This window comes from Cervus elaphus, chromosome 5, assembly GCF_910594005.1.
Source record: "Cervus elaphus chromosome 5, mCerEla1.1, whole genome shotgun sequence".
Classification (NCBI taxonomy): domain Eukaryota; kingdom Metazoa; phylum Chordata; class Mammalia; order Artiodactyla; family Cervidae; genus Cervus; species Cervus elaphus.
In genome coordinates, this window is record NC_057819.1 from 31,248,512 (window position 1) to 31,272,190 (window position 23,679).

Consider the following 23,679-nt stretch of genomic DNA (forward strand, 5'->3'; position numbering starts at 1 on the left):
AGGTTGTTGCAGTACAGGAATTCTAAATACTACAGAGGAGTATAAAAAGTACTTAGAAAGAAGGAGGGAGGAGGTTTTAATAACCCCAGGGAGGGTAGCAGGGAACCGATCAGAGGAAGTTCATGAAAAGGTAAATCAGGTCATATGAATGTAGGAATTAGACTTGGTTTTCTTCTCATTTTTCTGCCATATCTCCTCCACTCAAAGGTGAAGATGGTAACTAGGTAAGGAATCTCTATTTTGACCTTAAAGAAGCTAAGTGAGTCAGAACATAGCAAACTAGATTAAGCAGGGACAACCTTTACAAGACAGCCCACACCACACCAGTGCCAGCGGCTCCATGTTACAGAAGCGATTTCAGGGCAAACCCTTGTGGCCATGAGCACAGACTCCCGTCCTCCTATGTCACGTATCTTGTCCACCTGCCAGGGTCCAGTGGTAGCAAGCTGGCCTCAATCCTGCATCCCACCCCCACTGTGTGCCCCCCCTGGAAGGCACAGCCTCTACTCCTTCAGTGCAGTTCAGTTCAGTTCAGTCGCTCAGTCGTGTCCGACTTTTTGCGACCCCATGAACTGCAGCACGCCAGGCCTCCCTGTCCATCACCAACTCCCGGAGTCCACCCAAACCCATGTCCATTGAGTCGGTGATGCCATCCAAACAACTCATCCTCTGTCGTCCCCTTCTCCTCCTGCCCTCAATCTTTCCCAGCATCAGGGTCTTTTCAAATGAGTCAGCTCTTTGCATGAGGTGGCCAAAGTATTGGAGTTTCAGCTTCAACATCAGTCTTTCCAATGAACACCCAGGACTGATCTCCTTTAGGATGGACTGGTTGGATCTCCTTGCAGTTCAAGGGACTCTCAAGAGTCTTCTCCAACACCACAGTTCAAAAGCATCAATTCTTCGGCACTCAGCTTTCTTTATAGTCCAACTCTCACATCCATACATGACCACTGGAAAAACCATAGCCTTGACTAGATGGACTTTTGTTGGCAAAGTAATGTTTCTGCTTTTTAATATGCTGTCTAGGTTGGTCATAACTTTCCTTCCAAGGAGTAAGCGTCTTTTAATTTCATGGCTGCAATCACCATCTGCAGTGATTTTGGAGCCCAGAAAAATAAAATCAGCCACTGTATCCACTGTTTCCCCATCTATTTCCCATGAAGTGATGGGACCTGATGCCATGATCCCTACTCCTTACTTCAAAATTTATCTTTCTTCCCCCTTTTATCTTTCCCATATCAAAACTCTTCTCAACTAAGGTGACAGAAACCTTACTTAAATTGACACTAAGTATGTTGGTTACTCAGCTGTTCTGACTCTTTGTGACCACATGGACTGTAGCCCACCAGGCTCTTCTGCCCAGGGGATTCTCCAGGCAAGAATACTGGAGTGGGTTGCCATTTCCTTCTCCAGGGAATCTTCCCAACCCAGGGACTGAACCTGTGTCTTCTGCATTACAGGCAGATACTTTACCATCTGAGTCATCAGCGGAGTCAAGTTAAATAATAAGTAGCTTAGGGGTAAGAGGAAAGAGATGTATTCATCCACGGGCATCTCTAATCAGGGAACTCTTTAGAGAGGATAGAGAAGTGAGATGGGGAGAAAGTGTCTGGTGTCCTTGCCTACTTTAGTGTTCCAGATACCTCCTAACCAACCTCCCTTTAAACAATGGAGGAGGGGAGGAAATAAATGCAACTTGGGGAAAGCTACATAGGAGTCTAATTGCCTTAGAGTTTTCCATCAAGTTGGCAGTAAGTAAGCCGATTAAGATTAAAGATGCATAAACAGTGTTGATTATGATGCAGTCATACATCCAGAGGTCCTCGTGAGGGAAGAAAGCATCGTTGTCAAAAGAAAGCTTGACCTAGCACATAACAAAGAATTCAATTCTAATTTCTCATCTCTTACTATTAGGAGTATAGCATCAAGGAAACCTCAGCTAAGAGACAATGATGATTACTTTGATAGAAATATTATGAACTTGGACAAAATTTTTCCTAAGTTAGAATATGAGCTAATCTTGAAACAAGGCTGGAAATGTTTAAGCAACTAATTTAGTTTTAAAAAATCTGGATAAAAATATGCCTGTTGATCTTAAGTACTCCATAGTAGAAGAGTCTTAAATTCTAATTTCTTGGCAGATTATTAAAGTTTGCAAATAAAATGCAAGCACTAATAACTTTTGTTAGTTTTGATAAGTGTATCAAAGTAGCCATTTATTAAACTGTGAAAAACATTTTAAAAGAGACCAGACCATTCTGAGTAAAAGAGAAACAGAATCAGAAACATGTGAGTCTAATTATGCCCACAGAATCAGGGTGCAGGGTGACATGGTTTTATTTTATTTTAAAGTGTATTTGAGACAGAAGAGAAAAACACTGAAAATCTTGTCACCAGTGTGGCTATTAATTGAGTGTTGTTTTTCTTTTGTTTTTTTTTTTTGCCAATGTTTTCACTAGGTGATTAACAAAACTCAAGATCCTGATCCTGACTGTTCCTGGGTGGATAAACTTTCCACAGCACAAAGCCGCTTAGTGTAAGAAGAGGTTCTGTTAACTCTGTTTCATATATGGTTACAGCAAGGATAAGCAGAATGGAGTTGTATCCATTTGGGCTCAAGATGAAAATGGGAACACAAGCTTTGACTTCTTAACTTCATGGTAGAGAGACTTTCTGGTCCCTTGCTGAATTTTACAGCACAGTGGGCCTTGGTCTCAGTGCTTCAAGGAATTCCTAAGCCCCTGCCGTGTTTCTAGTTAATAAGTCGCTCACAGAAGCAATCTCATTTTGCAGGACTTGCATGCCTAAAGTAAAAGGAAAGATTAAAAAAATAAATAAATAAAACAAAATAAAGGTAAAGTACAGGCCACAGAGTGTAACAACCAGTACACTCCCAGCAATCACTGTCGACTTAGGCAAGCCACATCTCTAGCCAGGATGACCACTGTGCCCTGGGAATCCCTCCACTCGTGTATCAGAGAGTTTTATAATCCCGAGGTATTTATTGTCAAATATGGTAGAATATTTTGTGTCCGTGTAGGTCCTTGTCCCCACCCCTGTGCTCTCTCTGTAAAGACTGAGACACTTAGGCTCAACAATAGCTCCTATATTTAGGGGTTTGGAGGACTAGCAAAGAAATATGAGAATGATATGTTTTATGTATGAACCCTTATATGTTTATATAAGAAATATGAATACATAATAGTATGTAGCTTGCGTTTTTCAATTGAGGGCTGTTTTAGACTTCATGTGGTGACAGTTTAAGAACAGAAAGCATGTCCTCTTGTTAGTATATACACTGTCTTCACAGTGGAAAGAGGCAGTGCTGGGCACATAATAGATGCCCAAAAAATATTGGAATCAATTAAATGAATGAAAGAATGAACTAACCCATGGGCTTTGGAAGAAAGAAATATGTTATTTTTGTTTTGAAATAAAATAGATCTCTCCAACAAAATGTTTTTCACAAAGCATCACCTTCATTAAGAGAATATTTGTTAAGCACTCTTCTAGTTGTCTCATTGGACAGCCTAGTCCATTAGTCTGGTCTGTGTTTGGGACCCTCCTCCAGGATTCGTGGTCTTCACCACGATGTAGAGGTTTCCATCAAGAACAGAGCTCAATGGTCGTGTGAGTACCTACAGTCTCATATTCCTCAAAGCACCACTAAATTAGACTTTAAGCATTTATTTTTAAGCTTAGAAAGGAATGGTTTTTGCCTAAAACTCTTTCCTGTTTCATGCCATTCTCCTTTATGTTAAGCTCAAGGGACTGTTCTAAAATATTAATCATCTCCCACCAAAGTCAATGAAGACTGTTGCTTCATACAGATATAGCCCAAGTATGAAGGCCCAACATGACTCTACTGCTTAAGGCAAAACAATTTCTTTTTACAAAAGTAATGTTTTATCTGAAATATTCAAATTATTTTATTAAGGAATTTCCTGGCAGTCCATTGGTTAAGACTTGGTGCTTTTGCTGCTGTGGACCCAGGTTCAATCCCTGGTCTGGGGAACTAAGATCCTACAAGTCACCCAGGATGGTCCAACTCTTTGGGACCCCATGGACTGCAACCCACCAGGCTCCTCTGTCCATGGGATTTCCCTGGCAAGAATGCTGGAGTGGGTTTGCCATTTCCTACTACAGGAGATCTTCCTGACTCGGGGATCGAACCCGAGTCTCCTACATTGCAAGCGGATTCTTTACCACCGAGCCACCAGTGAAGCCCTAATTTAGTTAGAGAGCCATGCTTTTTCATGTCACTTGTAGACTATGATGGCAATGTTCTCACCTATGTAATGACAATTTATAATAATAATCCTTTACAGTGTCTGTAAATCATGTCCTTCCACCATTAGATAGTGAAGGGCTGAGGCTGTGTCCCAACAAGGTACCTGGATGCTGCAGGCCATTTCTGGGACTTTTGCTCATCACCCCAATTGAGATGAAGGGTAATTGCTACATGATGCTTTGTGGTTTACATTTTGAAGCATGCTTTAGGTATGATTCCATTTGTGTGTTTGGCAGAAATATTGCTTTGGGCCAAGATGAATAGGAATGTATTTGTTTTTTAAGGGGCTGCAGTCTCGCAGTGATATCTGGAATTCTCTATGGATCTACATTTGTGCCCATCATTTACATCAAGGACCACAGCAAGAGAAATGATAGTATATATGCAGGGGCAAGCCAGAATGGTGAGAGGAAAAAGTCATTTTACTTCATAAGTAAACTCAATACCTGTGTTTCTACTTAAGACTATAAAAAGAAATGGACTGTGGTAGATATTGGTACATAGATTGGTTGATGGGGATATAACAAAAAATCAAGTTAAGAATAAAAAAAGGAAATTTTATCTGAGCGAAACTGGGCATTGTAACCCGGGGGACCGACTCTCTGAAGCTCTGAGAACAGTTCCACCTGTTAAAAGTTGAAGGCACTTTTGAGACAAAGGGTGTACATCAAAATGACATACTGACATTTCACATAAAGTTCACCAAGGATACATAGTCTAGGGAAGCATAGTACAAAGTGAACAGCCAGTCACCATGACCCCCTGCAGAGCTGGGAAAGAATGTTATTCTTTTAAGAAGTTATTAATACATCACTAGCATGAGAAGAAAGAAAGAAATTGATCTTTATGGTCAAGCAAGCACCCTCATCTTTGAGAAGCTCCGATTAAAGTAAAAGGCAGGTGCATACCTTGTGTTAGGGAGAAAGCCCAGACAGACACAGAGAGAATTTTATGCTTAAGCTTTCTCATCTCGTCTTAAAGTATAAATTTCCTTTCATCAGATTTGATCTTACTTTGTCATTGTAAATGGTGAATTGGAAGGGCCCTGGAAACTAAAAGAAAGGACTATTTCAATATTTTCATATGATCTTCAACGTACGAATGGAATTGATTTTAATCAAGGTTCATTTCAGCTACTTGGATCTTAACATATGGTTTCTGGCTTTGCTGCAAGATTTGGAGATCATTTTCCAGTTTGATGATCTCTGGGAAAATGTGTGTTCTTCTCCTCTTTAAAAAAGAAACTGAAGTGGAGCATACAGTGCTTTCAAATCAAGTAAAGGTCAAAATATAGCCTGCTTAGGATATTCTTTTTCAAGCACAAAATAGTACATTGAAAGACCCAATGTAATGCTTGCAAATTGTCTCAGTTTCTAGTGATAGAATTCATCTCTCAGATGTCACCTCCACACTGCGTGCAACACCCTTCTACAGGCTCAGAAGGAGAGGAGAGGGTATAGTTTAGGATCCTGTGATTATATTAAAATGTGGCTCACATCTATGATGATAAAAGAAGGAGATCATGGTTAAGTTAGTTCTACATCAATGGCACAGAAAATGAATGTCATCTGTGTTCAGATAAGGGAGAAGTTTGGAGGGCAAGTCATGAGGGGAAGATGGATGGAAAAACTGGGATATGGACTCTAAATGAATGGATTGACTTTGAATAGATACCATGGTTTGTTTTTTCCCTTTTATGTTCAGCCCCACAAACAGTTCCCAAAGAACTTTTATTACCTTCTGTGCTTTTTAAGATTTTATGCAAATATTTTTTGTATTTTTATTCTTTTTGTTTTAAAGGATAAAAACTAATAAAAATAGAATCACTTAGGAAAAATTAAGAGGGAAGGGAAAATGAATGAACGAGTAAAGTGTAACCGTGAACGAGTCTTAAAAACTGCACCACACTTGTACACTTGCTAGCGATGAGTCATAAATTTGGCTCTAAGATTCTTATAGCCACAAAGGAAATCAGATCAGTCCCAGAATTCAGCAAACACAAGATGAAAACAACTGATTGTTCAGAAGCACAGTTGTTCTTGGTCCTGGAACATAATGAACAATGTCCTTAGTAATCTCTTCACATTAATAGTACAATCAGGTCTAAGGGATCTTTTTATGACAACTCAAATGTAGTCTGATAGAAACACACTTTATTTCAATTCACTCAAAACTAATTCAAGGGGGCATAGTTTTTATTTCATTTATTTAATGATCACATAAATAGTACATGCTGTGTCCTGGGCACTCTTCTAATTACAGTAATAACTTGATTGACCCTCATAGCAGCTTTACTGTTTGGGTACCATTATTATCCTGGTTTTACAATAAGATGAGACAGACATATAAGTGAGTTTACCGAAGTCTCCAAGTTAGCAAATAGTGGATTCAGGAGTCTCACCAGGTGGTCTGTGTTTCTGATCGCTAGATTAAGCTGCCTTTTGTGATGGTCTTGAGACAGACGTGTTGTGATATGACTCAGAAGTAGGATGTAAGACTTTAGAAGAATAGACAAGCCCTTTGACTTTCAAGCTCTCCTCTCTAAGCATGGCTGCTCATCCTCTAGATTTAGTTGAGAGAAACACTGGGCCCAAAGTGACCTTCCTGGCCAAGAACCTGCTACACCCATCTCTATGGAAAAGGACCATCTGCTTTAGTCAGTGGAGTTGGGTTTCTCAGAATTTGGGCCACCATCTGTGTATTAACTTCCCCATGTAATTAGTTTTGTAATAAATAATTAAATCCTCTGGAATAACTTCCTGAATATCCTTCTGTATAGCTGCAACCTGGACACTGGTTTCCAGATTGATCAATACAACCTATAAAATCAGCACTGCCAAATTTTTTTACATACTACCCCCCAAATACTGTCTACTTGGAGATTTGCTACAGTTTCTATAGCCATCAGTAATATTAAGTCTGAGTACCTGTTCTTAAAAAATGAGATATTAATGTTATATTCACATAATGTTTGTCATTTCTTATTTAGCTTTCCAAGACAATATAAAAGCCAGCCTTTTAGATTTGATTATAGTATCTAACTTCTTAATATTTTAAATATGTTAATTAAAATTCTATATAAATATCATGTAGAAAAATAGTATGAATTTAATGCTTATTATATTATACATTATAAATATAATTTCTACTTTATAAATATAAATATAAACATTATAAAATAATGTTTTATATAAGACACTATAAAATATATGAATGCTTCCCCTTTACAGTTAAGGTTAATTTTGGTGAGCTTGTTTTATTCTTAGAACTCTAAATATATTTCAAATGACTAAAATGATATGCTTGAGATTTTTATAATCTGTACTTCCAGATTTAGACTATGTTTTTGCACACTTCAGCGGCATCTTCCTCACAAGTACAGTCTACTTTCTGGCCTACTGTGTAGCCATGAAAAATAATCCTAAACTCCATCCTGAAGCAGTCTTGCCAGGTAAGAATCTTTACTACAGAAAATCTTCCTACTCTGTGAAAGCACCATTCCCTATTAATTTAGCTTGAATACTCGTCTTCTGGAAATGAAGCCATTCTGTGTGTGTGTGTGTGTGTGTGTGTGTGTGTCTGGGTATGTGTGTTCCTTCCCTCAATTGCTCTGGCTCAGCTCACCACCAAATATGGAGGATTTAAAAACTATAAAACTGTATTTGAAATGCCAAGTTATTAATACTAAACCTAGAACAGGACCAGTGAATCTGAGATCGTTTCCTCTGCTGATATACCTTGTGTGATGAGCATGAGACTTTATAGTAGATCTTCTTCACTAAGGGTACACATTAAAAGTCAGCGTGTTGGGGCTCTTTTATTCTTAAAGGTATCCACAAATACAAATTTCCAGTCACTTGGGAAAATAAGCATTTTCTCCAAAACTTTAGGAGAAATTATTTTAGAGTTTAAAAAAGGTATGTCAAATGAACATGCTATTGGGTTTAATTAGTTAGGCATTGTTGGTTATATATATACATATATATACATATATATATATATATATATACACATACATGTATATATGATGAAGAATTATAATTTCTCAAATATTTAGGTGTTTACTATAATTCAATGTGGAATATAGATCCACAAGGAAAATTTTTTAAAGAACAAAATAAAGCACATGCCAGAGATTCACTTTGAGTGCCTGATTCATTTAAGCCAGAGTGTGCCACTACACCATTATACCATTTTATAGTACAGAATGCTTACTGTAATTCAGACATTATAGTAATGGTATAACGTGTACTAGTAGATGTAAAAATGGTAGAACGCTTAATGAATGTCTAGCTAAAATATCCTGAAAATTTTAGCTAGTATCCTTATGCAAATTCCAGATTTTTTTCCCCTTAGCTAAGCATCATTCTGAATTTCACATATTTTTATATTGTCCCTAGGAAAAACAAGCATTTTTTTTCCCAAAAAGTTAGGAGAAATTATTTCAGAGTATAAAAAAGTTATGTCAAATATACATGCTTTTGAATTTACTCTATTAGGCATTGATGGTAATGTATGTGTATATATATCAAACATGGATCTCCTGCATTTCAGGCAGATTCTTTACCATCTAAGCCACCATATATGCTCACATCTATGTATATACAGACATACATATAATGAGAAATTATATATAAAAAGAATTATAAATATATAAATTATAAAAAGAAAATTATATATAATTGTGTATATATATCAAACCCAGGTCTCTTGCATTGCAGGCAGATTCTTTACCATCTGAGCCACCAGGAAAGCCCATATAAGCCCATATATATGTGTAGGTGTGTATATATATACACACACCCACACATATACAATGATAAATTATATATAAGAATTATAAATATATAAATAATAAAAATAAAGTTATATATAATTCAATTTAAATATGTATTGTTTATTAAAAGATTAAAATTAATATATTTTAATTTAATTATACTTATAAAAATAAATTATATATAATAAGAAATTATAATTTCTCACTTAAGAGTTTACTCTAATTCAATATGGAATATAGATCCACAAGTAAAATGTTTTTAAAGAACAAAACAAATCATGTATCAGAGATTCACTTTTGAGTGCTTGATTCATTTAAGCCAAGGAGTGCCACTACTCCACTATACAGTTTTAGAAAAATGGTAGAATATTTACTGAATGTCTAGCTAAAGTATCCTGAACATTTTAAGCTGGTATTTTTATTCAGATTCCAAGTTTTTTTCCCCCCTTATTTAAGCATCATTCTGAATTTCACATATTTTTATGTGCATGGCTTAGAGTACATGGTGTTTTCAGAAAATGTTCAGACCCAGGACCTTCCCTGGGTCCCACTCCACTACCCAATCTTTACTGCACCTATCACTTTTGGGTACTTGATTTAATGTCAGTAAGGTAAAAGGTGATCCTTATATCCAGTGCAGTCACAAAAAGAGAAATGATTTGGTTTCCAAAATGGTCATAGACATGACTCAAAAACCCATGTTGGCTGGCGGTGTTGATAGGAGTGTGTGATATTTTCACTTTAGTAGCCCCGCTCCACCTGGAGTGTGGACTTTTCTGGAAAGGTATGTGGTTGGCAAACGTGTGCTGTCTGTGTGTTTCAGGGTTCCTGTCTGGGGTCCTCTGGGCGATCGCCACCTGCTGTTGGTTCATAGCGAACCACTCTCTCAGTGCGGTGGTCAGTTTCCCAATCATCACGGCCGTAAGTAGCTGTCTTGCATTTCCAAATTTTTGTTTTCCAAATGTAAATCACACTTTTCTGAAGCTTTCTTAGTGAATTACTGAAGTCTGTCATGGAGTTTGATTTTTCAGGAGTACAGTCAGTGTAACAGATTCATGTGAATAAACTGACACCTCTAATCACGTGTCCTTGATTGCTAAGGGAATGTTTCTAACTTCATTTTAAGGAGTTTGTTCATCTTTGATACCTCTGCAGTTTTGTTTGGTCATTTTGCCTAATTTCATTTGGGATACATTGTAATTTGCTGTTAATAGCAATGTGTGTGCTCAGTTGCTCAGTTGTGGGCTATAGCCCACCAGGCTCCTCTGTCCATGGGATTTTCCCAGCAAGAATACTGGAGTGGTTTACATTAACTCCTCCAAGGGATCTTCTCAACCCAGGGACCAAACGCACATCTCCTGTGTCTCATGCATTGGCAGGCAGATTCTTTACCATTGAGTCATCTGGGAATCTGATAACAATATGTATCTCTATGTAATAGTTTATAGATATAAAAATTGTGTATATTGTCACGCTTGAATCTCATGGCATCCTTGTGAGATAGAGAGTACCTCAGCCCCTCTTCATAGGGTATGTCAGTGTTTTAAAGAAGGTTTTCAGAAAATAATGAAGCAAAGTATTGTCTCTTGATGGTGCCATTTATCATGCATTCATAGTGTAATTTGCTTTGTGTGATATTTTTGAGTGCCAGACATGTAGCACATAGTCAGGTAACAGAGAAACAAAAATGTTTCTTTTGATATAGATGGGACAAGTATTGATAGGATTGTCCCCTGATTTGAAGATGAAAAAATTGAGACAGTAGCTAAGAGCCGGAAAAGGCAATGGCTACCCCTCCAGTCCTCTTGCCTGGAAAATCCCATGGATGGAGGAGCCTGGTAGGCTGCAGTCCATGGGGTTGCGAAGAGTCGGACAGGACTAAGCGATTTCACTTTCGCTTTTCCTTTCATGCATTGGAGAAGGAAATGGCAACCCACTCTGATGTTCTTGCCTGGAGAACCCCAGGGACGGGGGAGCCTGGTGGGCTGCCGTCTATGGGGTCGCACAGAGTCAGACACGACTGAAGCGACTTAGCAGCAGCAGCAGCAGCTAAGAGCATCATCTGAAGGGACACAGCCACATGGACACCTCAAGGCTTCTCAAGATAGAGTTTCCTGAATGCAGAGCTGCTTTCTGCCTTCAGTATAAAATCCAGTGTAGAATGTTTCAGTTTCCTTGTGGTGCCAGGACTGACATGCAAACACACGAATTAATTGCTCTGATTTCTACCCTTGGTATCTTAGATTGTTCAGTTGTTTACCTGCCTCCCCTGCTGCCTAAATCATCATCATAAATAAAATTTGCCCGAAACATTTTAGCCACACACCTGTGCAAGCATACAAAATTGAATTTTTAAAATACATTGTCTAGTCTAAAATGCAACTGCATAAAAATTTGAAACATCCTTCAATTTTAATAGGAATCTGGGTTTCAAATAGCATATTTTTGACAGTTCTACTGTGTTCATAACATAGTTAGCTTTAGTGTACAACTAAATTCAAATAATAAAGGTTTGGGGTTTTTTTTTAACTTAAAGGACTCACATTTTGACATTCTTAATCTGTACTGAGGGAAAATGTTATCAAAACAGAGCAAATTATAAGGAATAATTTAAGTCCTCATCATTGGAGTGGTAAAAACCCAAATTTTTCCCCAAAAAGTGTTTGTTTTTCATTTTTTCAAAGATAGGTAGTGCTAGAATTGACCATATAACTGGAAAAATGTAATGGGCGATGGGCTATAAAACATATCAGTGAAATACTTAAAACTAAATGAAATTAAGCAAATTTAAACTAAATTTGTAGAGCAAAGTATACAATATGATAATGCACCTCGATTAGGGATGCAAATGCTACGTGACTGTCATATCCCACTATATAAGGAGGGATGACACATTGAAACAGGTAAGTCATTAATCACAGCAAACTTAAACTTGGTCATATGACAGTGATTTTGCCATTCAATCAAGCTGTACTCTTGAACAAATGTGGATTCTTCAAAATGAGTTTGAGGCAATTTTATGTAAAACACACAGATACAATTAAATCACGCAAGGCAAAGAGAAATACAAACACAAATAGAAAATCAAAAGTTTGAGGGAAATGAGAGAGTAAGCAAATAGCACAGACGGTAAACAGTCATGTGATTAAACATTTTTTTTTTTAAACGTTTTGCTTTGTGCTTGCAGAAGCGGGTGAGACAGTGAGATAGTTCATTCTTTTTAACTGGTAACATTATTTCCTCGGAAAAGACTAATTATTTTCTAACACTAATTTTTTTTTTTGGTTCTTTTAAAAATACTGAATTCTTAATAGAATTTATCCTGTGGGTCCTTATACAGGAGACGTGGAACAATAATAAATAGTATTCTTCACAAACATTTTATAGTACACAGATATGATTTTCCTACCATTGTTTCTTGTGTTAAATTACAGTGAAGACTTAGGGCAAGACATGACTGCCAAAGGCAGTGGAAATAAATTGCCGAGGCAGGTGGGTGTGGGTGGAGGGCCAAGGGGAGTGGTCTCTGTAGCGTCCGGAGACCGACCTATCAGAAGGATGACTCTTGACCACTGTGACGGAAGCAGGCATCTCACCCCCCTGGTGTGGCTTCCACTGGTGCCTGAGGATTATCTCCTGGGAGGGACAGGTATCTCTGGGAGATGAGGGCCTAGGTCTTTACTGCTACTGGGCTCTAGCTTGGTTGGTTTCATTGTCATTATTCAGTTTGAAGGTGGCCTTATCCACATGCAGAAAAAGTTCAGCCATACCCTCCGGGATCTTACTTTTCTTCTTTATTTTACTCATAGAGCTAGATTTGCTTTAACTTTTTTGATGGAAAATTTCAACCAGGCCCACCACCCAGCTTTAAGAAGTATGGATTTGGTTCATCTTGTTTCATCAAGAGTACATTTTTCAAATCCCAGCAGCACATTTTTCCTCCCAAGAACATGTATTTCCATTGTTAGAACCCATTGGTGACTAGACCAGGAGTTCCTTGAAAGCATTATCTATATAGTTCCTTGGCAAATATTCAGTTAAAAAGCAAAAAGAAGAAGAAAGAAGAAAAGCCCATGTGGCAAGACAAAGGGCTCTGTTTCCAGTCTTCCTCAAGGAGATTAACAGCTGAATCAGCTTCTCTCGAAGGGTCAGCCTCTCCAGATGCCTCCAGCTCACCTTCTTTTCAAAGGTCAATTTATACACGTGTAATTTGTGTTCATTTAAAACAGAAAAATGCATGATCCCAATGCCAAAACAGTTATCTCCTTTGTTTAAGATGCCCTTCCTACTCGCAAAGATTCGGCTGTGACTTAGGACTGAACAGCCGCCTTACTCAGATCTTCTTTGCCTGAACTGAGCCAGTCACACTTGACTTATGCTTGGATTACTTCTAGCAAAGCACTACATTGCTCCTTGCAACCACCCTTAGGCCACGTCCAAACTCATATTTAAAATATCATCAGCCAAAAACCTGCGGAGGTCAACGGTACCTCTTGGTATTGTCTTTGCCCATGTACTCTGGAAGGGAGATGAGTTTCCAGATTGAAGAGGATAAAGTGTGATTGGCATGATAACATTAATATTTTGTGCCCTGTGCTATAGTTTCCTCCCATCCTGCCCAAAGTCAGTGTGGAGTTGCTAAAGGGCCCAGGTATTTCTTGATTGGTTTGGATTTTTGAGGCTTAGGACCATACATCATTGGTGGAAGACAGTTCCTTTGACCTATTTCTCTGACTCTTTGGATCTTGACTTTTCTGGGTCCTGATAAACAGAGAGTAAGGTGTTCCCATTGCTTGGCTTACCTGTCAGGAGTGGAGTCCAGTCTGCTGATCTAGTCATGTACAACTGGGAAACAGGGGGAAACAGGCTGGGACTGTTTATTTGGAATTCTTCCAGAGTTTGTGCAGGACTTGAAAAGGAATCATCAGAATGCAGATACAATACATCTTTTCCACAAAGACAACAATTGATCTAAGTTCCAATGTTGTATTTTCTCAGCAAAAATAAATAAATAAATATGCTTTAAGTGCTTAAAATTTTCAAATTGCAGAATCATCCTTTTTTCCATCTTGTTTCTTCTTTTTGTCCTATATTATTTCATTCCTGTCTTTGTCTCCTGCTCACTAACCCACTGTTTATTTTTCCATCATGATTTTTCCATCTTCCCATAATACTATCTTTAGCATTCATTAGAGTGAAATGTGAGATATAGCTGATTCCTCTCCAGCAATATCAGTTAAAGTGTTAATTGCTCAGTCGTGTCCTACTCTTTTGCAAACCCATGGACTATACTTGCCAGGCTCCTGTGTCCATGGAATTCTCCAGGCAAGAATACTGGAGTGGATTGCCATTTCCTTCTCCAGTTAAGGAAAACTTTAAATTACGTGCTATATTTCAGGTCCAAAATAACATACTAGAATTTCTTCAGTTTTGAAATTATCTCATGCTGAAGGAAGTTATAAGTGTATTCATACACTTTTTCCTATTGAGCCCATTTCTAGTATCTTGAGGAACTAGTGAAAAAGATTATCTATTTGCTTATGAAAATATTTTGTTACAAATCACATTGAAGAAAAACACTCTGTGGCACACAATATTCTATCATTATTGAAAAAATAGAAATGAAAACCATAAAGAGAAAAAGGAAAAAAGTCTTTGTTTTTCTCCTAATTCTGCTTAGTTTAACTTAATGTTGAGTTTGAATTGAGATTATGAATAGTTTTTCCTGACAATGTTGTTATATTGTTTTTACAATCAAAATTTATTTGATGAAAGTGTCAGGTCAGCTCTCCAACTTACTATATTTGTGTAGAGTACAGTCACAGAAAAATAGCCAATTTAATTAATTTTTTTTTTAATTTAAGGGTCCAGGATTTATAGCTGCAATGTGGGGTGTCTTCATGTTTAAGGAAATACAGGTAGGTACACAAAAGTGTAGATCCAGTCAAGAAATATATTTAATACTATGTGTTATTTTTGAAAACTGCAACACCAAAGCCCAGGGCAGAAAACATGTGATTAAATTTTACAGGTCAGATATTCAAAGTGTTATCATCTCTAATTAGAAAAGAAAATACTAACTATATGATAATTATTATGGATATATTTTTCTCCACCCCAACATTAGAAGAAAAATGCTTTAGTTGACTTTATTTTCCCTTAAGAGATTTTGGTTAAATCATCCAATAAAATAAGATAGATAGAAATTTTATCTAGTGAAAAATGTTAGATAGACAAGATGAAAATTTTTACCCCCAAAATTAAAACATCCTTGAGGCAAATGGAATTTGAGAATAGATTTTTTGTTGTTGTTGAATCTCATCCCTTCCAAAGTCCTCCACATCCAACCAGCATCTTTATAGGAGAACACCCTCTCAAGTGTAAATGATGGTGACTTAAAATGCTTTTACCAAGTAGTTCTAGGATATGTGTGTGTGTTTTCATTAAAAATTATTTTTAACATTTTTCCCCTTTACCTTTATTTGTGGAAAAAGCCTTCAGTTGAGGCTATACAAATGATATTTTATAGTAGTTTTTACTGAAAACAATATAAATTAGAGACACTGGCAAGGCATTATGGATATAATATTTTTTGTCTTAACAAGAAGCAAATAATTCCTATCTCTAAGAAGATCTGATGTTGCTAATCTCTGGGAGCCATAAAGTGAACATGTCCCAGGAAAATTCTTAAAATGATTACTCAATTTTAGATTTAAAACGTCATTTCATTCATTTCAAATGAAATGTGTTGACTTAGAAAGTCATAAGATGTTAATACAAGTAAGATTTTCAGGTTAAAAAAGTAATAAATTTGTTTAGAAGATATTTGGATCACAATCTTGATTGCTGTGTTTTTAAATTTACAAGACAGCTTAAAACATTTATTTATTCTTTTGAATATGTTTTTTATTTTAGTTAGGATTGCTTTCCACAAAAAAATAATTTTATGCCAAAGCATACTGTAAATCTCTTCACAAATATTTCATCTGCTTCATGAAGGATAATGATTCCTATTTAAGAACTGGGTATTATTCAGCATAACATGCTGAAGCCTTAGAAAACCACAAGCCTATTTACAACTGTAGGTATAAATAAATATAAACTAAGAATAGATTTATTATGAAGCATGTAAAAATTATTTTACAGTATAACAATACTGAATTAAAAATCTTCTTCCCTAGATAGAACTCACTTGAGCAAGAGAATATTGGGCCTATTGGGCCTAACTATTGGGCCTATTGTTAATTCTTGAGAGTCCTTGAAAGAGACACATAAAAGACAAAATGGCTTTTTAAGATACCTGGAAAAAAAGCTCAGGCCAAATAGAGGAGGGGCTTTTAAAAATGATAAAACATGACCAAGTAGGATTTAATTCAGGAATGCAATGATGGATCATAATATGTATAATGTAATTTATTGTACTGTTTTCAGATAGAAAAGAAACTGTGTAATAGTATATATTCAAAAAGTATTTACTAAAATTAAAAACCAGTTTTTAATTGAGAAAACAACCTTTAACAATAGGAGGAATAGGAAATAAAAGAAAGCTTTAGTTGATATAAGATGTCTATCAAAAACTATGTAAACACATAACTAAAGTGAAACATAAGCATTCTCTTTTAATTATATCTCAATAGAACTGAAAAAATATGAGTTCTCTATAAGTCAAAGATCTTTCCATCATTGCTGTTACTCAGAATTTTCTGGAAATCATAGCCAGTGGGCTAAGATAAAATTAAGACATAAGAGAAAAATAAGAAAAAATATTGTTTGCATATAATATTCCCTTCTTTAAATTTAAAAGAATCGGCTGTAAATCTGGAGAACCAATAAGATCACTTTGTAAGGCACTGAAATATAAATATTAAATTAGTAACTTTCCAGCATGCCACCAAGAGCCAATTAAAAAGAGAAAAATAAATGCTATTAATACCAAGAAAAATTATAAAAATGTAAGAAAATAGCAAGAAATATGCTGGATTTATGAAATAATTTCCTATACTGCAGAAGCTTACTACAGAACAGCAAAGATTGTCATAACAAATGAGCAACTCACCATATCCCTGATAGAACAGCTCCCTGTAGTTTCTGGACAGCATCTCCATTCACCATCAGTGTAATTCCAATAAAATCCCCCAGGGTGTTCCATCTATAGATGTGCAAGTGAGTGCTTGAGTTTGGCCAAGTATGTATGCAAATAAAGAGAGGGAAGGTAAAGCTGAAAGCACAGCAAATTTTGTTGACCTTTTGGGCTTCCCTGATAGTTCAGTCGTAAAGAATCTGCCTGCCAAGCAGGAGACGTAGGTTCAATCTCTGGGTTGGGAAGATCCCCTGGAGAAGGAAATGGCAACCCACTCCAGTATTCTTGCCTGGGAAATCCCATGGACAGAGGAGCCTGGAGGGCTACAGCTGAAAGCTCAGTGAGTTTTGTTGACCTTTTAACTCTAGTTAAAACACCTTACAAATCTGTCTACAAGCAGAACTTAAGGAGTGTCCAGTGTACTTATCATTCAAAGCAGATGCCTAACTGCCTCTTGACCGATAACTTAAAGGACAGTTTTAAATGCTTTATATGCCAATGAGTTTAAGAGTTTAACTGAACCCTGAAACCAAAATCCTATTTGAATATTTTTAATTATTTTTCTTAAAAACAAAACCCTAAGGGAAAACAAAAGCAATTTTTAAAAAAAGTTTTCATTAGGGTATAGTTGATTTACCATGTTCTATTAGTGTCTGCTTGTACAACAAAGTAAATCAGTTATACATCTATATACATCGACCCTGATTTAGATTCTTTTCCCATATAGATCATTGCATATTGAGCCGAGTTCCCCATGCTTTACAGTATGGTCCTTATTAGCAAAAAGTTTTATTTTTGTGACTTGTAGGTCCTGTCAGCTGTGTCTTGAAGCAGTCCTCAAAGACACATATTTAAAAGTTCACAACCTACAGCAGTGAGGACTTAATCGGAGATCCGAGCACTGTGTGGAAGAGTTTAAAGATTTTATTTCATTTCAATGCCATTAGTGCTCTGGTTGGACACTTTGCCCTTGTGACATTCTTTTGTATCTGATATCTGTTCCTCTTTGGAAAGTTTGTTTTAGAATCTCATATTTAGCTATTTTGAGCTAGACCGCCAGTATATTTTTAGCAACACACTTTAGTCAGAATGTCCACAGTAATCCCAATGCAGGGAATTGTTACCACAATTTACAAGTCATTAGCGACTCCCAGATAAAGAATGAGATGATTTGTCATCTTAGTACCTGTCTCAGAAATCCATTTTAAACACTTTTTGCTTTTGGAAGAATGTTAGCATGCTCTTTCTAAGAGTTAGCATTCACCTTTGACAAAGTAAAACTATTGCTTTTGCCCAAATATAATTGGTCTTTTTCTCTAGGAGACTAGGCAGTTTGCTCAGATTGTTAACCTTAAAAGGGAAAAAAATTTTAGTCCCTGAGAACATTGTTCTTCTGTCTCCAAAGACAATAAAACAGAGAGCTTACAACATATTCACATAATTTGGTTGTCAAGTGCTGATAATTGAGACCCCATATATTGTTTTTCCTTATGTCAGTGATCTCATCAGTTGTTTAATTCACACAGCACATTTGGAAATTGAGTGTATTGACTCTGAACAAACATTTATTGAATGCCTACTCTGCACCAGTACTGGTAAATAGGCAAAGGCTGCAGCCTTTAAGAAAAAGTTGTCAGGGAACCTTAAAGCCTTCAGGAGTGTGTGTGTGTGTGTGTGTGTGTGTTTATGTATCTGTGTGTGTTGTATGTGGGTGTGAGCAAATTAGCTGCCCTGTCTTGGTAAGGTTTTATGCTGTCTTTCACTTGTAGAACTTATACCAGTGACTTCTGTAGAGTTTGTGCTGACAGTGAATCAGACAATTCAGCCAGCCAAATCCAACTTAAAAAGACCTCTCTGGTCATCAGATAGATGCAGAATGACCTGCTCTAACCCAATTCTTTATTCAGATGAAAAATGGGTATATACATTTTTGACATTTTGGTTACATATTAATTGTCATTAGTTTTACTAAAAGCTGATAATAGTATCATATGATTTGACTACCAGTAGATCTCAGTGTAATTGAGATCCTGTTCCACTTGCCTCAGAGTATTGGGTCTACATTTAAACAGTTATATAGACTGTTTAGCCTTGCAATCATTCAGAGTAGAACAGCTAGGACTATGTGGGAGCTTGAAATTATTCCCTATGAAATATGATCAGAGGAACTAAAATATTGACCAAGGAAAAATATGCTTCAGGGATACAGCACACTTATTTTCCAGTGTTTTAGGGTTTATCTTGTGGGAGAGAGATTAGAATCGATCTATCTGTACTCTCAGAGATGGAACTTTTGAGAAATACAGTATTTCTACTGAACACAGAGTGGTATATGTTTGTTCGTATAAAGATTGGCTGGCATCCTCTGTGGTTCCATCTCTAAGACCAGTGCACCCACACGTAGCTGGGGGAGTAATCTTTGTTTCTATTTCTCCCTTGCCCTTGAGATTGGTCTCTGTCTTTCCATCTGCACTTCTTCCTCCTGTGTTCCCAGGAGGGCTGCGGTCACCTCCTCATTGGTCCCCTTGCATCCATTCTGGCCCCCTCCAATCTATTCATCATCTGCAAAAGTGTGGGCTTTACAAAATGCAAGCCTGTCTTTTCAACATACTCGGCTCTGCCTATTCCTCTCATGTCTTCCCATTGCTTGAAAAATAAATCCAAAGTATAACGTGGCCTCTAAGATACTGCCTGCTCAAGCACATGCATGGCCTCCAGCCTCATCGAGCCTCACTTAATTCACTGCTGCACCCTCTCAGACCTTCTTTCAGCCCCTGGCAAGTACTATGTTTCTCTTACAACAGAACTTTGCACACACATTCCTTCTACTCAAAATCTGTATCTGCTGCCCTCCTCTTCCCCCAGTTCACTGATACTCAGGAGCTCAACTCAGCTCTAGATCTGCCTCCTTAAGATTTCTTTGTGATGCACTCACAACAGCCAACTGCTGTTTGCATGTTACTCATTCCCATCTCCCACATTACATGAGTCACTGAATAGGGGCACGTTTTCCTTACCATTTTAATCCCTGAACATGTGGATGGATAGTAGGAGTGCACCTGTATTTATTGAATGGGTAATGACAGAGGACCTGAGAATCTGGAAGATTCATACAGAGGGAGAATGGAAAAGCATACAGGAGGTAGACCAGATGGTTAGTAGGGTCCACAGAAATCTTGAAAGTTTGTGCTTTTTATATATTTGATTCAGGTCCTCTAATGACAGTTATTCTTTTTATTACTCAGGGTCGAAAAAACTACCTGCTGATGATGCTTGCATTTTGCATCATCTTGACTGGAGCCTTATGCACAGCTTTTTCTAAAATTTGACAACCACAAGGCCAGCAGATGGCAGCCAGCACTTGAGAACACTTCTCTCCTGGACACAAGAGATTGTGCTGAGAATAGAGTTCATGTTCACACACCAAGTGAATCTTCATCTGTCCCGGATTAGGGTAAATGACTTTCTTTCCCACAAATGTGACACTGAAGGAAAACCAGCTTTCAGTCAAGCGTAAAAATGAGAAGTTCTTCTAATGAACTGTTTATGAAGGTAGGACTTGACCTCATTGTATCTGAAGATGCTGCTTTGACCACAATATGTGTTTACTGGCGCATAATCTAGCAAACAGTGTGGCATTCATATGTAAAGAATTTTGTATGTGTCCACATTTCCAAAATATGAGCCTCATTCGTGAAGACAGGCATAAAAACGTGGGGATGGAGCAGGAAGAAGACTTATATTATGATGGAATTAGGATCCAAAGATGTCTGGAGCCTTTGTGAGAAAAAGTAAATGTCAGAGTTGGCAAGTGAATGTTAAAAAGGCCATTTCATTATTTTCAGCCCAGACTTATTTTTACTTCAAATTAATGTTGCCCAATTCTCAATCACCCACCCAGTTAGCTCAGAACGTCTTTGATATGCCAGATAAAATCCATCCTTAGAGAACAAAAACTTCCCACTGTTGAGAATATGTGTGTAACACATATACATATGTTTACAAGTATACACCCGTAAATACACATGCATATATTGAATGTTCTACTATAAATTGGGTGTAAAATCTAGAATTGCTGAAGCAAGATTCTAGCTTATCACACTCCCATGAATACACACACATATATGTATGTACTACTCTAACTTGTGGAGAAATTCTAGAATTGCTGAAGCAGGGTTCTATCTTATCACAGTGAGAATTTTAAGGAATCAATACACTCCATTAGATGTACAATCTAATTTTTTTTCTGAAATATATTTTTTCTAAAACCCCTCTTGTAGCCGGTGGTTTTCTTCAATTTTTAAATGGTGGTTTACACTAGGTCAAAGAAAATCACAGAACATGATAGTTGTCTTTAAGAAAACTGAAATGGAACTGCTATTACAATGTTTATTACATTGGTTCCCAAACTCTTAAAATAATAGCATAAAAAAAACTGGAATAGTGCAGTGTAAGTTTCACCCACTCCCACTTGATGATATCACATTACTTTGCTACTTGGAGGGGCAAAATATGTGTGACTCCCTAGCTGATCTGTGTGGGTTTAAATCCCACCTCTGCTTCATCTTAATTGTGTGACTTTGGATAAATGTTCTGAATCAGATTCTTCATCTGTAAACTGGGGCTATTGCTAGCATCCGTCTCACATGGTTACCAGGAAGTTCAAATTAGTGAAAATCTATATTTTCATGATTGTCTGGCACTTGGCAAACAGTGTATAATTCTCAGCTATTATTATTACATCTTATTTGAGGGAAAAAGCCTGTGTCTGTAGATCAGAGAATACATTGTAAGAATTGCTTCCCTTACCACTCCCCCACGACGCAAACAGCTACTTATACCTGTCTGTGAGTACAATTTAAAAATGACACTGCCTAATTGTTGAATTGCAAATATAAATAAATATTTGATTAACATCTTCCAAAATTTCATTTAATTTTAACCTGAAATGTCACTAATTACACTGATAACTTCGAATAAATTGATGTGAAGCAAAACTATTTTTCTCATTTAAATATATTTAATTTTTTTTAATATTAATGGCATTGAATTATTTTTTAGTTGAGGTTGCAAATTTGTATGCAAAATTTTAAATGTGAAGTAAAGCAGTTGCAGAGGAAAAATGAAAGAAAAAAAAATCTCATTACCACTGTATAGTTTCTGCTACCAGGCAGTGCTTATAGCGTTAGTGAGAGTAGTGTTAGTAAAAGTTAGAGGAAAGAAGCTTTTTCAAAATGCTCACCAAACCAGCACCTTTTTAGGTAGAGACTGGTCTAAATGGGCAATTGTAGATCTCCACTTTCTTTGCTTACCTTAGGAAGTTAACGCCCATGTCTTTTGAAGTTTGAGGCTTAGTATGGTCAGATTCTTGTGTTTGCATTAACTTTGTCTTTGCTTTCTGTCTCTTTGTGCAGAGAGGCAGCACTTATTCCCAGTGAGACTGGCATCCAGAGTAAGAATTTTCTACTATCACAACAAAAATGCCTGATTACTAAAAATCCCTAACAAGTTTTAAAGAATGAATAATACAGCATTTCCTCTGAGCTACCAAATCTTCTTTTAGCCCCGTTATACTGATTTATTTGTACTGTTAGAATTGCTACCTCTTAGCCATGTGTGTATCAATATTGGGAGAGCTTCTGAAAAACACACTCAGTAAAAAGATGAGTTGTAGAACCATGTACATGGTATTGTGATACCATTTTTTAAAAATTGTAAAAATCAAAGTAATATGTACATTTTCTATAAATTCATATGTATGCAGCATGTTAGAAAAACAGGTACACCAAACTCATAAGGTTTGCTTCTAGTGAGGATAAATAAGATCAAAATGGCAACACTGGGTCAAGGTAACCTTAAGCATTACCTGTAGTCCTCTACTTTTTATGGCGATGAATTTTTATGTGTTCATTAATATGTGTTAAAGAATCAACAGCAAAATAGTTCAGAAGCATATGTCTAAATGTTGAAGTAATTAAAACTAGGCAAAGAGAGTGTTGAAGGAATGTTATTTTCCTCTTTATCCTTTTTGGTACTGGTTAAAATGTCAAAACAAGAATACATACACACAGGTACACACAAATAAAAGCAGCAAAAATCAAGACAGTTGGGAAAATTCCCATCTTGGGAATCCCACCTCCTAAAGGTGGATGCCAGAAACTCACTTTCATGGCCTCCCTGCAGCAGGATCTAAGCCTAATTCCATGGTCCTGCTTGAGATCTTGTGAGCTACCTAACATAGTTGTTTCAGAAATTTGGACTCATTAAACACACACACACACCCACAAATATCTTACAGTCTATTTATTAACTTTAATGAGGTATAATTTGCATCCAATAAAATTCTCCCATTTTAAGTGACCGGTGCTATATGAGCTTTAGCAAATACACACTCATATAAGCACCACTGTGCACTACACACAGAACATTGCCAGTGACCCCAAAAGTTCCCTTCTGCCTCTTTGGAGCAGAGTGATTCTTATCACACCTAACCTTATGCTCCAGGCCACGAATGATCTGTTTTCTGTCATT

The 23,679-nt window shown here is 36.9% G+C and overlaps 1 protein-coding gene across 7 annotated transcripts in view; it reads left to right on the top strand.

Annotated features, from left to right (window-relative positions):
• The window catches only part of TMEM144 (transmembrane protein 144), a 58,583-nt gene extending 36,438 nt beyond the window's left edge, over positions 1 to 22,145 (top strand). For 6 of the 7 annotated variants that reach the window (XM_043902295.1, XM_043902296.1, XM_043902292.1 and 3 more), the window contains 6 exons: positions 2,460 to 2,536; positions 4,576 to 4,694; positions 7,623 to 7,742; positions 9,892 to 9,989; positions 14,933 to 14,986; positions 20,394 to 22,145. In XM_043902295.1, the coding sequence (XP_043758230.1) occupies positions 2,460 to 2,536; positions 4,576 to 4,694; positions 7,623 to 7,742; positions 9,892 to 9,989; positions 14,933 to 14,986; positions 20,394 to 20,477 (552 nt within the window). In that variant the 3' untranslated portion in view covers positions 20,478 to 22,145. The remainder of the gene's footprint in view (positions 1 to 2,459; positions 2,537 to 4,575; positions 4,695 to 7,622; positions 7,743 to 9,891; positions 9,990 to 14,932; positions 14,987 to 20,393) is intronic. The other variant, XM_043902298.1, reaches the window with a different exon arrangement.
• Positions 22,146 to 23,679: the final 1,534 nt, after the last annotated feature.